At 57.4% G+C, this 13,174-nt stretch overlaps 5 protein-coding genes and 1 non-coding gene across 6 annotated transcripts; 3 read left to right on the top strand and 3 right to left on the bottom strand.

Annotated features, from left to right (window-relative positions):
• The first annotated feature begins 28 nt into the window (after positions 1–28).
• On the top strand, positions 29–2,392 carry LY79DRAFT_562644 (heterokaryon incompatibility protein-domain-containing protein). The gene has a single exon (XM_060558490.1). It carries the CDS (start codon positions 234–236, stop codon positions 2,154–2,156), a length of 1,923 nt encoding a protein of 640 aa, XP_060411099.1. The 5' UTR covers positions 29–233; the 3' UTR covers positions 2,157–2,392.
• Positions 2,393–3,612, top strand: LY79DRAFT_562643 (uncharacterized protein). The gene has a single exon (XM_060558489.1). It carries the CDS (start codon positions 2,722–2,724, stop codon positions 3,262–3,264), a length of 543 nt encoding a protein of 180 aa, XP_060411098.1. The 5' UTR covers positions 2,393–2,721; the 3' UTR covers positions 3,265–3,612.
• LY79DRAFT_t201 lies at positions 3,424–3,495 on the bottom strand. The gene has a single exon. It is a non-coding gene; the product is annotated as a tRNA-Thr (tRNA).
• Positions 3,613–3,796: 184 nt separating the features above from the next.
• Positions 3,797–5,956, bottom strand: LY79DRAFT_318113 (cytochrome P450). Its single transcript, XM_060552381.1, has 5 exons — positions 4,955–5,956; positions 4,834–4,897; positions 4,544–4,777; positions 4,144–4,464; positions 3,797–4,056 (listed from the first exon to the last, which is right to left on the bottom strand). Exons 1-5 carry the CDS (start codon positions 5,737–5,739, stop codon positions 3,931–3,933), a joined length of 1,530 nt encoding a protein of 509 aa, XP_060411097.1. The 5' UTR covers positions 5,740–5,956; the 3' UTR covers positions 3,797–3,930.
• A 1,025-nt stretch (positions 5,957–6,981) lies between these two features.
• On the bottom strand, positions 6,982–8,261 carry LY79DRAFT_692790 (bola-like protein; the record flags this gene model as incomplete). Its single annotated transcript, XM_060564772.1, has 2 exons — positions 7,750–8,261; positions 6,982–7,509 (listed from the first exon to the last, which is right to left on the bottom strand). The coding sequence occupies exons 1-2, from the start codon at positions 7,813–7,815 to the stop codon at positions 6,982–6,984; spliced, it is 594 nt and encodes a 197-aa protein (XP_060411096.1). The 5' UTR covers positions 7,816–8,261.
• A 374-nt stretch (positions 8,262–8,635) lies between these two features.
• Positions 8,636–10,365, top strand: LY79DRAFT_592461 (carboxylesterase; the record flags this gene model as incomplete). The annotated part of the gene is made up of 2 exons (XM_060561423.1): positions 8,636–9,019; positions 9,085–10,365. 2 exons carry the CDS (start codon positions 8,636–8,638, stop codon positions 10,363–10,365), a joined length of 1,665 nt encoding a protein of 554 aa, XP_060411095.1.
• Between the last annotated feature and the right edge of the window lie 2,809 nt (positions 10,366–13,174).

The raw sequence follows: 13,174 nt of genomic DNA, 5'->3' as shown, positions 1-13,174 counted from the left end.
CCTCTGACCTGTGCCAGACATGGTGAGATATAGACAGACCATAAGCATTTGCGGTATTCTATTGGCTCGGTTCGATACGCATGTGACACCATGCCAGCTGGGCATTGTTGCGCTGGGGTAATTATTGCTATCGTTGCCCGCATGCTACCCCTTCCAACCCGTCCGGGACAGCATCATGGTCAAAGAGTTGCATATGATAGCGGCGATGAAGGATCCCGGCCGACCTGACTGAAATGGCCGATCAACAGCATTGTAAAAGCTCCTCTAGATTTCACGTGCAATATCGGGCCCTAGACACGAGCAACAAAGAGATTCGTCTAGTCGAGGTAGAGCCTCTCAGACCCGAGGACTTTGTTTCAGACTCTGGTCGTCGACGACCAGTGGTGCGATGCCGCTTGAAGCATTGTAGCCTGAACGACTGGCCTTGCCACTATGCAGCGCTATCCTACGCTTGGGGGGACCCTTGCGTGACGAAGGCCATCTATCTAGACGGTCTAGAGATCCAGGTCACCGAAAACCTGGAGTCGGCCTTGAGACACCTGGCAGCCGCGCGGTGGAACGACACAGAGTTAGGCCCGACGCTATGGGTCGACGCTATCTGCATCGACCAACGCAACGAGGCAGAAAGAACGCAGCAAGTCTCCCTGATGAAAGACATCTTCCGGAATGCGCACCAGACGTTCCTGTGGCTGGGCCCCGCGAGCGACGACAGCAGCCTCGCCATGGACACCCTGCGCCAGATGAGCCGCGCATCCAGCTTCGTCGGCTCCCATTTCAACTCGTGGTCCAAGTTCCCGTTCACAAGTGTAGCGTCTGACCCTCTGGTGACTGCCATACGAGACATCCTCGACAACAACCTCGCCAGGCTTTGTCTGGACGACTTTGCCAGGTTGGGAGCCGTAAGCTCCCTATTCAACAGACCGTGGTTCCGTCGGGTCTGGGTCATCCAGGAGCGGGTGCTGTCGCTGAACTGTGTCGTCTGCTGCGGTCGAGAGTGGATTACGTGGGAGGGGTTCCGTGAGGCGTTCTGGCTGTTGTGTGGCATACGCGACTACCTCAATATCGTCGGCAGTGGTACGGGGAGGCTGGATAGCTCGGCGCTCGCGACGTTCCTCACGAAGGCTCTGAACAAAGCGATACCCGTTTCTTTCACGAGACCCAACTCTTCCCTGCTGGTCCTCTTTTCTCTGCTCTCCGGGATGGCCACCGGGGCCCAGCTCCAAGCCTCGGACCGTCGCGACTACGTATTTGCAATCCTGGGCCTGGTCGACCTGGATCGAAGCCCACTGATCCTGGCTGATTACACCAAAGACTGGGCCACTGTCAGGATCGAAGTTGCTAGAGCATGCCTGATGTACTATGGGCCAGGCTTCTTGTCTTTCGCGGGCCCCGGTGAACATGCCCAGGATCCTGCCTCGGTGGAGCAAAACGTCCCGTCTTGGGCACCGGACTGGTCGTCGGCAAATCTGCCTCAGCCTTTGGCCATACCTTCCATGTTTGTGGTCAGGGGCGAGAACAGAGTATGCGCCTACTCAACAATGCCGGATTCTACCCAGAGCCTCTCGCGGGCCTTCTCCGCCGATAACCGGCTGTCATTGGACGCTCTACGGCTGGACGATGTCGCGAGACTGGGAGACCCGTTCCCCGAGACGGACGACTTTGCCGACGACACAGCTCGCGTCGCCGCTCTCGGGCTCTGGCTCCAAGATCTCGAGGCCGTGATGCCGTGCATCAGCCAGGTGTATCGGACCACAGAAGAGCTCAACGAGGCCTTTTGGAGGACTCCGATCGCAGACCGCGCGTTTGCTTACAACTGGGAGACGGAAAGAGCATCGAAGGAGACCCTCTCGGCGTACCGTGCCCTTAGAGCTGGCGAGGTTGCCGAGGGCGTGAAGTATGCCAACATTGCCAGCATCAAACTCCTTCGGAGACGCCCTTTCGTGTGCTCCAGCGGGCTTGTCGGTCTTGGGCCCATAGGGATGGCCCTTGGCGACTCTGTGTGGACTGTTCCAGGTGCCAAAGTGCCCTTGGTGTTCCGCTCAGCTCGCACCAGTGGCTTCCTGGTTGTGGGCGAAGCCTACGTGCATGGTATCATGGATGGTGAACTTCGGCATGTATGTCCAACGGCCGAGCTTCAAACTGTAGAGCTTGTTTGAGGATAAAGGCACGTCATCGAGACTTTCTTCTCCGATACAGTTGAAGTCGTGGGTTTCGGCACGAGAACTCTTCGCCCGAGACATGCAGCACATTCAGGCCAAGGCAGTTAAGGGCTACGTAGTTCGTGCCCGGCATAGAAGACCGATCCAGAAGGAAAACTCTATATACGAAATGATTGCAAGAAAGGGGAGGGTTCTTACATACGCTTGATACAATAATGAGCATTCAACACCTTTGAGCGATGGTGGTCTAATATCTCTATGTTCAGGATGATTGTAACGCTACGCCGTAGTGGCGTCCACCAAAACACCGCCGCTGATTCCATTAACAGGCATCGGGCCAGTTGGATCCGACCTCCCTTCTCTCTACGACTCATCCTCATTTCATCCCGACGCGGGAGCACCCCTCTTCTGACAGGCTTTGACTATGCGCCTCTCCCATTTTGAGAGTCATTAGCATATGACCGCGAGGCGGCGTTGAAAGCAGCTTGTAGACATAGTTCCCCAGATAACTGCCGCATGATGAGGTTGCCAGAAGAAAATTGGAATCTGGCGTAGTCTCTTGATGGTAAAGGCTGGTCATTATGGCATCCCATTCCGAGTTCGACGACCTGCTCGCCAACGGCATCGCCCTGTACGCCACCCTCTGGAGCACGCCGACGTGCGCCACAGCAACGACGTCAACAACCACAAGGATGGCATCCAGCAGTTCGATAATCACAAAGAGGGCGTACCGCGCGGTCCGGTGAGGGACACGTACTGGTTATGCTCGATGTCGTGGGGGTTTGCGAAGCCACTTCTGGACCTTGACCGGTACTGCCTGCCCATCAACATCACGTACAACAACACGACGGCGCAGAGCGATCGCGGCTGGAGGCCCTGGAGGCTGGATGACGTGCTCGAGGGCCATTTCTGGGTCGACTTCTCCAACGCGTACCTGACCGAGGCCGCCAAGGCCTCGCAGGGGAGCCGTCGTGGCCACGTCGTACTTTTGGCTGAATCTTCACTGGCAACTGGGAGTGGGCGGCCGGCATCTCAGATAGATTCGGCACGAGGTGGAGCACCATACAAGCAAAGCTCTTGTGGCGTCATGCAATCGATGCCTTGACAAAGCCGCACCCAACACACGCATCCCACTCGTACTGTTTCCGTCGAGAACGCATCTGTCCAGCTCGTGTGATTGCGACTGACAAAAAGCAGCAGCAAACAGCAGAGAAGAAACAGAGGGGGATTTATGTGGGTTCAGAAAGCAAAAACAATCGGAATCTGCCTCGAGGGCGAATCGAACGCCCGATCTTCTCATTACGAGTGAGACGCTTTACCACTGAGCCACCAAGGCTGTTTTCAGATCCTTGCCACTTTTGGCAATCTTGCACGTTATGACGCCGTGCCAGAATTGTGATGGATACTAGAGGGTATACTGCTGTGGTACGTGGTCGCGCGTGTCGAATCATGGGGGGCGTGGCTAACGGGGCATAGCTCCAACAACGGCACGTTATGTTTGATGGCCACGGGAGCAAGGGAACGGAGGGCCTAAGCTCCTCTTCCTCGGTGAAAGCAAAGTTATGGGAGTGGGTGAATGGGATGGAGGCGTAATACATATTTCTCGTCACATATTCTCACGGTTAGGTGTTCAGGAGTTGGCTATGATAAGAACTTCAGACCAGGACACGCTGGCGTTTTCAATGTGCGACTACATTATGTCGCCTATAAACTAGAGCAGAAGCTAATTAAACAAACAAAGTCCTCCCACATCATTGACTGCATTGATCAACTAGTTGTTGGACGCTGCGGCCTCGGTGACCTTGACCCAAAAGTTGTCCTGCATGTGAAGATTGAAGTTCACGCTGTGCCACGGGTTCCCGGGGTTCATGATCTGAAAGTCAAAGGTGCGAAGAAGCTGGGCAAGGTCGGCGTCAGCACGGCTCGCTCGCAAACGAGTCAAGAAAAGCCGGGGGGACGGAAATCGGGGACAGGTGCTGCTCACCTCAACGTATATCTTGTTGAGCTCCATGAAGGCCACGCTCTTGCCGGCGCAGCCCCATCTGCCGTACCCGAACGCCAGCTCGGTCGTCTTCTGCATCTTGTCCCGCGCCACCTCGTCCGCCTCGACCCACCGCTCGGGGCGGAACAGGTCCGCGTCCTTTCCGAAGACGTCGAACCGGCGGAGGGTGCCCCACACGTTCTGCGCGATGCGGGTGCCGCCCGGGATGAACTTTCCGTCGATGGTGTCCCCTTCAGGGGGCACCTCTTTGGCGCAGAGTCCTGTGAAGGGGGCGTTCATGCGGAGACCCTCGTAAATGACGGCCTGCCAACGTCAGGATCCGATAAGTATATGACAAGGGCCTGTGGAGTACGGAGGCGGAAGAAAGGGGCAGGGGGGGTACCTGAAGGTATGGGAGCTTCTTGCCCTCCTCGTATGTGATGGGGGACGAGATACGGCCTTCAGCGATGGCGGTGGCAATCTCTTGCTTCAGAGTGTTGTACGTGCGCGGTGAAGTCATCGTGTACAGGAACGTTGTGCGGATTGCGGTTGCAGTCGTGTCGGAGCCGGCAATGATCTGGAAGAGGACTTCTGTCTCGCACTCGGTCTGGGTGAGTCCGTGGCGGACGAAGGCGCCCTACGGGGTTTTCTTTTCAGCGCTGGATTTGATCCAGAACGGGCATGATCTCTTACCAGCATGTCGCGTTCTTCCTTGGCATCCGGGCCGAACCGCTTCGCGACCACCTCTTTAGCAACTCTGTCAACCCTGTCAGCATGGTCCCCCCCGATTCATTACACAGACGTCGGAACGCACCCCATCAGCTTGCCCAGCCCGCTCTTGTCCGTATGCTTGGGTCCCACGGTGCCCAGGACGGGCTTGGAGAACACAATCTCTTGAATGAAGGGCACCTCGCTGCAAAGTTGCAGGTAGGGGATTGCCGCCTCCGTGGTGCTGATGTAGTCGTGCACGTCCGAGTCGGTGGCGAGGTACCCAAACTCCCTGCCGTAGGCGAGCTTGGTGATGGTGTCGAGGGTGAAGTACTGCGCGACCTTTCCCAGGTCCATCGGCTTGACATCGTCGCCGGCGGTGATGTATTTCCTCCGGATGAGGTCGACGAAGCTGGCGATCTGCGCGTCGATGCCGTCCTCGAGAGTGGGGTTCTCCTTGCCGGCGTAGCCGCCCGCGCACTTGGCCTTGAGCTTGTCGTGGGCGCCGACGTCCCGCAGGCTGAACATGCTGTCCTCGTGGGGGTTCAGCTTGGTCGAGTCGTACCACGACGAGCGGCCGTACGTGGAACGGACGGCGTTCATGCGGCGGAGGATGTCCGGGTCGTCGGTGACGAGGTCGTTGGGGCCGATGCGCACGAGGGGGCCGAGCTCGCGGTTCAGCTTGGTAAAGTGCTCTCCCGGTTTCCCGGAGCGCGCGTTGGACATGAGCCACAAGTAGGAGAACCTGCCGACGAGCGGGCCGGGGAACTCGCGGAGGCGGTTCCAGGCGACAGCAGAGGAGACGACATAGTAGACAACCAAGGCGGCGACGAGGTACCAAAGCGCCGAACCAGCGCAAAGGGCCGACGTAAAGTCGGAGAGAGCCATCATGCGTCTTTGACTCCTTGACCACACAGAAAAGTACTGAGTAGGTGGGAGGGCCAAAGGACGGTAAAAGCGCACTAAGCATTCAACAGGCAAAGGAGGCTCTCCTTTTTAAACAGGCAGGACAAACGTGACATTCCCCTGCCTCTACGAGCGATATCATTTGCCACATGCTTACATGGTAGTTAAAGCGGGTTGGGCTATGCTGGCTCGCCTCTTGTTACATCGCCTCGGACGGCTACCGGAGCCTCGGTGATGATTATTTCTGCTTCCGTACCGAGAGACCAGGGGCGGCGAATAGTGGCCCGGCCCGCAGCCATATCAATTCGGGCATCATAATATCAATGACCAGGGGAGTTCTTCAACGATCGTGCGGACCAGTGCCGGCTGCCGCATCTGATAGCCCGATGAACCCGATGGCGCCAATCATGTTTTTGACATTACATCGACACGTTGCTGTGGACCGACAGATTTGCGACTGGGGGGGGGCCTACGAGACGCGCCAATGATGGTCGGGCATCTTCGCAATCACGCTGAAGAGAAGAGGACATTTCCGATATTTCCACCGCCGTTTCCCCAACTTTGTGCGATGGTACACGTGCTGTAAGACTGTCTAGTGACGATAGTAAGGGCATAAGGTAGTGTGTTGTGTAAGAGCGAGCGGCCTTTTTTTTTTTTTTTTTTTTTTTTTTTTTTTTTTTTTTCAGCCGAGTGAAGGGGTAGCAAAGTGACGACTCACAACGAATGGGCAGATGACCCATGTAGGGCCCATAAAATGAGTAAACAGCGGAGTGATGACTGGGCTACTATTGGGCGAGACAAGGAATGCAGGGAGCCCGAAGGAAGACGGATTCTGTGATTGACCCAGCCTATACGGGCAAACGGTGGGACGAGGTGCAGTAGTTTGGGCCTCAGAACAAGCCGAGGTGGGCGAAGGATGAAATGGATAGGGGGGAGGAGTAGGTGGAGGCAGCAAAGATGTAGTGAAGATATGGATTCCCCCTATGGAACCCTTAGGCACAGCCCTCTCTTTCGGTCAATAGAGCCCAAGCATTCAAGTTTCTTCGTAGCCGAGTTCCTCGACCTCTGGATCGCCCGGTGCTCGACCTGTCTGTAGAATATACTTGGGCCAGTAGTAAAGAGCTCCGTGGGTGTTGATACACTGTCGTCTACACGTATTATACATCGGTCCGTCCGTCCGTCCGTCGGTCGCAGCGGGATCCGCTGCCCGCGAGGCAGAGCCGGCACTCAGGGGGCTTTGGTGCGCAGTTGGACGCCGTGCCACTCCTTCATCATGTCGCCCAGCACGGCGTTGACCATGCGCTGCTGCTTCAGCATGTTTGCGCCCTTGAACTTGGCCGATGTGATGTCGATGGCGTACATGGAGCCGCACCCGCCCGACACGTCCTGCACGATCAGCTCCGAGGGCGCGAACTCGGCAACCAGTTTGTCCCATATCGTCGACTCGGCGGCGTCGAGGTGGTCGGGCTTCTCGAGGGCTGGCGAGGTAGGCGTCGTCTCCGAGGAGTAGCACCTTCTCAGGATCTTCTGGATGTTCTGGGGCGGTGATGGGGCTGTGAGGGCATGGTGCGAGAGAGTTGATCGGGTCGTGAGAACAACTCGAGAGGAGTAGTCTCTTGTCGCGAACGGGAGGCTTGTGACGGAACCTCTGGCGACGATGCTGCTGGTCGAGTAGGTTTTGGAGACGGCCACCACGCGGCGACACGACCTGCAGAGCATCTTGAAGGGTGTGAGAGGTGGGATCGTGATTTCGGTCTAGGTAGTTTACAGGAGCTGTCCTGTCTCGTCTCGATCTACTGGGTATCGCGTCTGTTGGTCGTCGCCGTCGATGACCAATTGCCCGCCAAAGAGAAAGTAATTGAGTGATTAGGTAATTGTGAAGCTTTACCTCCATATGGGTTTTTTCTTTCTTTTTCTACTTATGTAAGCTCGGCTCAATTTGCAGCGACGGCCGAAAAGACCGCCAAGGTTTAGCCGGACCGCCCGCTTGCTTACTTCACTCACTGTGCGCTGCATCGTGCACGGTGTCTCACTCAAGCAGGATGTAATGACCCAAGTCATAATTGTGTGAGTCTCATCGTGAGAACTGGCAGTGTTGAATCAACAAACGCAATCAAACACATCGTACACACAAAGATATAGACATTTAAATGAATACAAACACAAAGGAGAGCACAGACACACATAGAAACAGACACGCCCAAACATCCTAGGCGCGTCTGCAAACAACTGACCCTATGAGCTGGTATCCCATCACAAGTTGGTATTTCAGTTCATCGCAGTCTGCCGCTACACATTCACTCGAAAGTAGGCTAACACACATTTGCAGTCTTACTCCGAGCCCAGGGGCTTCATGCAAGGGCTCGTCCTTGCCATCACGACACGACCTCGTCCCGCTCGGCTCCCAGGCTTCATATGCATGGGGGCCGCCAATACAGGCCACTCCAGACGCCGGGAAAATATCAACTGCATCTCATGTTATGCTGGCCTAACTATCCTCAGCTAGATTCATTACCCGGGACTCAACCCAGTTCGAGACTGCCATCCTCCCTCCTCCCCTCCTCCCCCCCTGTACACCCCCCCGCATTCTTCTCCAATGAGTTACTCCAGACGGTAAAGGCTGGGGTGCTGGCACCAGGGCGCTGAACGCGAAGAACCTCGTTTTGCGGTGTTGCTAATTTCCTCCAATCAAAGATCCGTCCGGCAAACTTCTTGGTTCGTGGTATGGCGATTGAGCGCATCAAGCAAGCCAAGGTGCCTGCGGTGCCTGCGGTGCCACTTCGCTGGAGAGGGCGTATAAAATGCTCTACATGAAGAGTAGGGACGGACCGCTTTGATCGGCGAGGCAGCTCACTTCTGCCTCTTCCTCCTTCACCGTCTCATGGCTCGCTTGTGTTATTTGCTTGCGGCGGCCTCGGCCTGTCTCGGGGCAGCCGCAGCTCGGGAACCTACAGCCCAGGTAACCAACGGCACGTACCGGGGCCGTCATCTGTCGGAATGGGATCAAGATGTGTTCCTCGGCGTCCCCTTTGCGCAGCCTCCGGTTGGTCAGTTGAGATATCGTTGGCCCCAGAGTCTCAACTCTTCCTTTGACGGAGTGCGAGACGCCACCCAGCAAGGATACAGCTGTATGCAGTTCAGAGGCGACTTCAACATGTCGGAGGATTGCTTGACACTCAACGTCGTCCGGCCGGCTGGGGAGCACAAGAAACCGCTTCCGGTTCTGGTTTGGATCTTCGGCGGCGGCCTGTATACCGGCTCCATTGTAAGATACCGAACCCTCTCCCTGCTCGAGGCCCATCTGTCACTAAGACCTCGGCGTCTGTCAAGGCCGACCCGCAGTACAACCTCTCGGGCGTCGTCAAAGTCAGCCAAGATATGGGCCAGCCCATCATTGGCGTGGCCATGAACTACCGCCTCAACATGTACGGCTTCCTGCAGACACCGCAGATCCTCGCCGAAGGGTCGAGTAACGCCGGCCTGCTCGATCAGAGGCTGGCGCTCCGATGGATCCAGGAGAACATTGCGGCGTTCGGCGGCGACCCGGCGCGCGTGACGATCTGGGGCGAGAGCGCTGGCGCGCAGAGCATCGCCTACCACCTCTTCAGCTACGACGGCCGCGACGACGGCCTCTACCGCGCCGCCATCCTCGAGAGCGGCGGGCCGACCGGGGCCCAGGTCCAGAGCCTGGCGTACTACAACGCGCCCGTCGAGAACCTGACGCGGTCCGTCGGCTGCTGGGCCGCCAAGGACCAGCTGGCCTGCCTCCGCGGCCTCAGCCAGGCAGACCTCTTTGCAGGAAACCCGAGCCAGGTGTGGAACCCGATGGTGGACGGGGACTTCCTGACGGCCTACCCGAGCCAGCTGATGCGCAGTGGCAAGTTCGTCAAGGTGCCGCTCCTCACCGGCGCCAACGACGACGAGGGCGTCAACTTCAACCCCAACAGCCCCAAGCCGAACACGGCGGTGGACCTCTTCAACGGTTTCGCATACTGGCGCTCCTACGCGCTCTCGCCACCGACGGTCCGCCGGCTCCTGGAGCTGTACCCCGACGACCCCTGCACCCAGCCGCCGCTCTCCGTCACGGACTGCTCCGTGTATCCCGAGTACGGCCTGCAGTGGAGGCGGGGCGCCGCCATCGGCGGCGACCTGGTCATGGTCTCGGGCCGGCGCAAGATGTGCGAGCTCTACGCCAGGCCGACCGGGGCCGACGCCCGGCCCGTCTACAGCTACCGGTTCGACCAGCTGCTGTGGAACCGGACGCGGCTCGAGGGCGTGCGGCACTTTGACAACGTCGCCTTCAGCTTCCAGAACATCTCGGGCCTGCTGGGGCCGTCCCCGCAGTTCGACAGCCACGCGCGCCTCGCCGAGGCCATCGGGCAGGCCTACGTCCGATTCGTCCACGAGCAGGACCCCAACCCGCGGGGGGGCGGCAACGCCACGCACACCAACGCCACCGGGCTGCTGCCGTTCTGGCCGAGGTACGACGTGAGCGCCCCGAAGAACATGGTCCTGAACGCCTCCGGGAGCTTCGTCGAGGACGACACCTGGCGGAAGGAGGGCATAGACTTCATCAACAGCTACGAGGTGGCGAGGGAGCTCCTTGCATGATGGGCCGGGCCGGGCCGGGTGGCATTGAGTGTTCCGGAATCCCCGGCAAGGGCGGAACCACACACCAAGATACGTAACCAAGGCGGTCTCCCCCCCGTAGGGCGGAACCATGCGTAGTTGAAAGAAGGTGTGTGTCAACTGTACGGATAAGAGGCGTCTTAATCAGCCAGGTTTTACGCATGGCATTCTCCCAATCCTGCCCGCCATGCTCCGGTGGAGCCTATACCGACCCCGTGAGTTCGCCCATTCGGCCAAGATGACAGGGCAGACAAGTTCCTCCGTACCTGTGATGCAACGCGGCAACCATCACACCACACCGCCGCTGCCCAGCCGGCCATCGACGCCGGCCCCTTTCCCGAAGTGCGCTATCACGGTGGCATCCGCCCATCTGTAAGGTACGGCCCCCTAGTTTTCTCTCAGGGGACTCCGGGGAGCTGGGTCGGCCAGCTATATGGAGACCATTGGCATGCGTCCGATGGCGTGTTGTACCATCATTAGTCCCGGAATTGGCACCTTGGCATGACCGGGATTCGTGGGCTCGATGGCTATGTGCTTTTCGTGTACGAGCAAACGACGCCGTAAAGTCTTCGGCGTCGTCGTCGTCGTCGTCGAGTCTCGTGTGAGGCTAGGCTTGTCGTTCTCGTTGGGCACGAGCGCGAGAAGCAAACATGTGGCTTCATGACACGAGGCGCACGGCGTCTTGGCCATCAAACCTGGTGCCCCGGCTTCAATCAGACGTACACGAGTCGGTAGGTTCATCTCAGACGTGGATCCTGTAATCTGTGACAAACGACTAGTGTAACGCGTCAGACGAGCGCCTCTTATTCAGAAACGCAAACTGCGCGAAGGCACAGTGATGGTGGTGTCGCTTGCATGCGCAACACGGATGATGCTTTTCAGAAGTCGGAGTGTGTCGTTGGACAGAGTTTCGCCCCATTTCGAGTTCGGGCAGGTTTGCCTTTCGTGGCCCGGGAGGACCTCGTAATTGCGGAACCGGCCGCACCAGAAACAAGAAACATTCTCTGCAATATATTATACTTTGTTTCCGTCGGAGATTCTGCCGTCGTTTAATTAAGAAAGGGGTTCGGGGCCACATTGTCTGGACAAGCAAGGGTCAGTTGGTCTGAATCATTCATACTACGTAGTTTAATCTGCACGGCTTTGGTTATCGTGCTTTTCCGTATGCTAAGCGTATTCTGGGGGGCTATAGCCTTTCCTTCCGAGCCTCTAGAACCAGACGAGCGCCTGCATCTATCTCATGTGTCTTGTTCTCATCCCCAGCTCAACGCAGTCTCGGTCGAACTGCGAATGGGTTTTCCGTAGGTGGGACGTGAGACAGGAGAGTCAGTACATCCGTCCTCCAGGAAGAAATACAACTTCCCCAGCCGGTATAGCCCAGGCACCACCGAGCTTCCCAGGTTGTCGTAGCACCCAGCAAGGCCGCGAATCCCCTTGCGTACAGACAGATACACATCATAACAAAGTACGGCTAAGCCCCCGTTTTAAATCCGATAACAGGGAAGGGAGGGCCAATCCCAATGCTGACAGAGTCGTTGGGCGATGATGGCCCGGGCGTATCAGTACGAGTGCCCCGTAATGTTCCTGGTTGTTCCCAGGGGGCGCAGACCGATCAAAGTTCGGTCAGAAACGATAACCCAGACGTGTACTCCGTACATACTGTGGTAGTCGACCTCGAGGAGCGAACCTTGTTCCTCGTCTTTCTCGTACGTAACGATAAGACCCAAAGACAACGCCTGCTGCACTCGATCGTGTCGAGCCGGAAACCCGAACGACTTCGGCACCGAGCGAGATCCAGCGTTGCTTGGCATCAACGTTGGCATCCCATACACTCTTCTGCGCTCCGTTCTAGGACCAGGGGTGGCCACTGAGTTATCTACTTTTCAGCACTTGAATCGGATGAGGGGGGGGGGGGGGGGAGACTCGTGCAACATGGGACGACAGGTAAACCAAACTCAACCCACATCTATGCCTGTCTTCTATAGCTTATCTTCCATAGTAGTAGTTACTCAAAGTAGTACTAGGTATCCGTAAAACATTAAGTCTCTGTGCTAAGCCCCCATCGGTTCTCCGTCGCTTTTGACCTTCGGCCCCTTGTCCTCGCTTGAGTTGAGTGGAGAGAACATGACACGGATGGACAGGACCAGGACCGTCTGGAGGGGATCAGCAGCTAGCAAAAGGCCCTCGCTGTTTGCACATCTCCTGCCCAAAGTGAATGGCTTCGGCCGGCATGCCGACTTGCCTCCGGTCCACGATTTGCTAATGAGCGGTTTATTGGCACTCGGCACCACCCACCCACTCGAGAGTTAACCAGTTTACCCGGCCGCCCCCCCCTCCCCCGCGTAGATATTGGCCTGGTTACTCCGTACTTGAGTGAGATTCCATCCATCGTCAAGCTTCGCGCTCCACTGCACACGACCTGCGATCCAAGAACGGCTGGCTGTAGCGTTACTGCGTAGGGTTGCCTCGGCCTACCGAGTGCCGCCGTTAAACTAACCAGCAAGCAACACCGCTCCCCACGGGTTCGGAGACACGGACAGGGCACCGAAAGTCGTACCAAGGAAGAACCTGTAAGGCGCAAAACGCACGTCTAGAAGGCCGATCGTAATGTTCTTCTTGGCACATAATGAGCCGATGCTACATAGTCAGAAACCCCTTGTCCAGCAGCAGTCTGCCGACCCGGGCGCCCGCCCCGTGGCGACGTCGCGCATTCTGCCGATGCGCATCCCCCAAATGAAGGCGTCAGCGATAGAACACGGCCGTCCAATGTCCTTTTGCCGTCTGCAACTAC

Source organism: Colletotrichum navitas (assembly GCF_030913465.1).
Source record: "Colletotrichum navitas strain CBS 125086 chromosome Unknown LY79scaffold_59, whole genome shotgun sequence".
Taxonomy (NCBI): Eukaryota; Fungi; Ascomycota; class Sordariomycetes; order Glomerellales; family Glomerellaceae; genus Colletotrichum; species Colletotrichum navitas.
This window is presented reverse-complemented; position numbering and strand designations above follow the sequence as displayed.

Excerpts from the sequence above, each read along its gene's own strand:
- LY79DRAFT_562643 (XM_060558489.1), top strand. The coding sequence starts at position 2,722 with ATGGTAAAGGCTGGTCATTATGGCATCCCATTCCGAGTTCGACGACCT.
- LY79DRAFT_562644 (XM_060558490.1), top strand. The coding sequence starts at position 234 with ATGGCCGATCAACAGCATTGTAAAAGCTCCTCTAGATTTCACGTGCAA.
- LY79DRAFT_318113 (XM_060552381.1), bottom strand. The coding sequence starts at position 5,739 with ATGATGGCTCTCTCCGACTTTACGTCGGCCCTTTGCGCTGGTTCGGCG. Across the intron at positions 4,778-4,833 it reads AGGAAGAACGCGACATGCTG|GGCGCCTTCGTCCGCCACGG; the intron begins GTAAGAGATCAT and ends AAAACCCCGTAG. Across the intron at positions 4,465-4,543 it reads AGAAGCTCCCATACCTTCAG|GCCGTCATTTACGAGGGTCT; the intron begins GTACCCCCCCTG and ends TGACGTTGGCAG.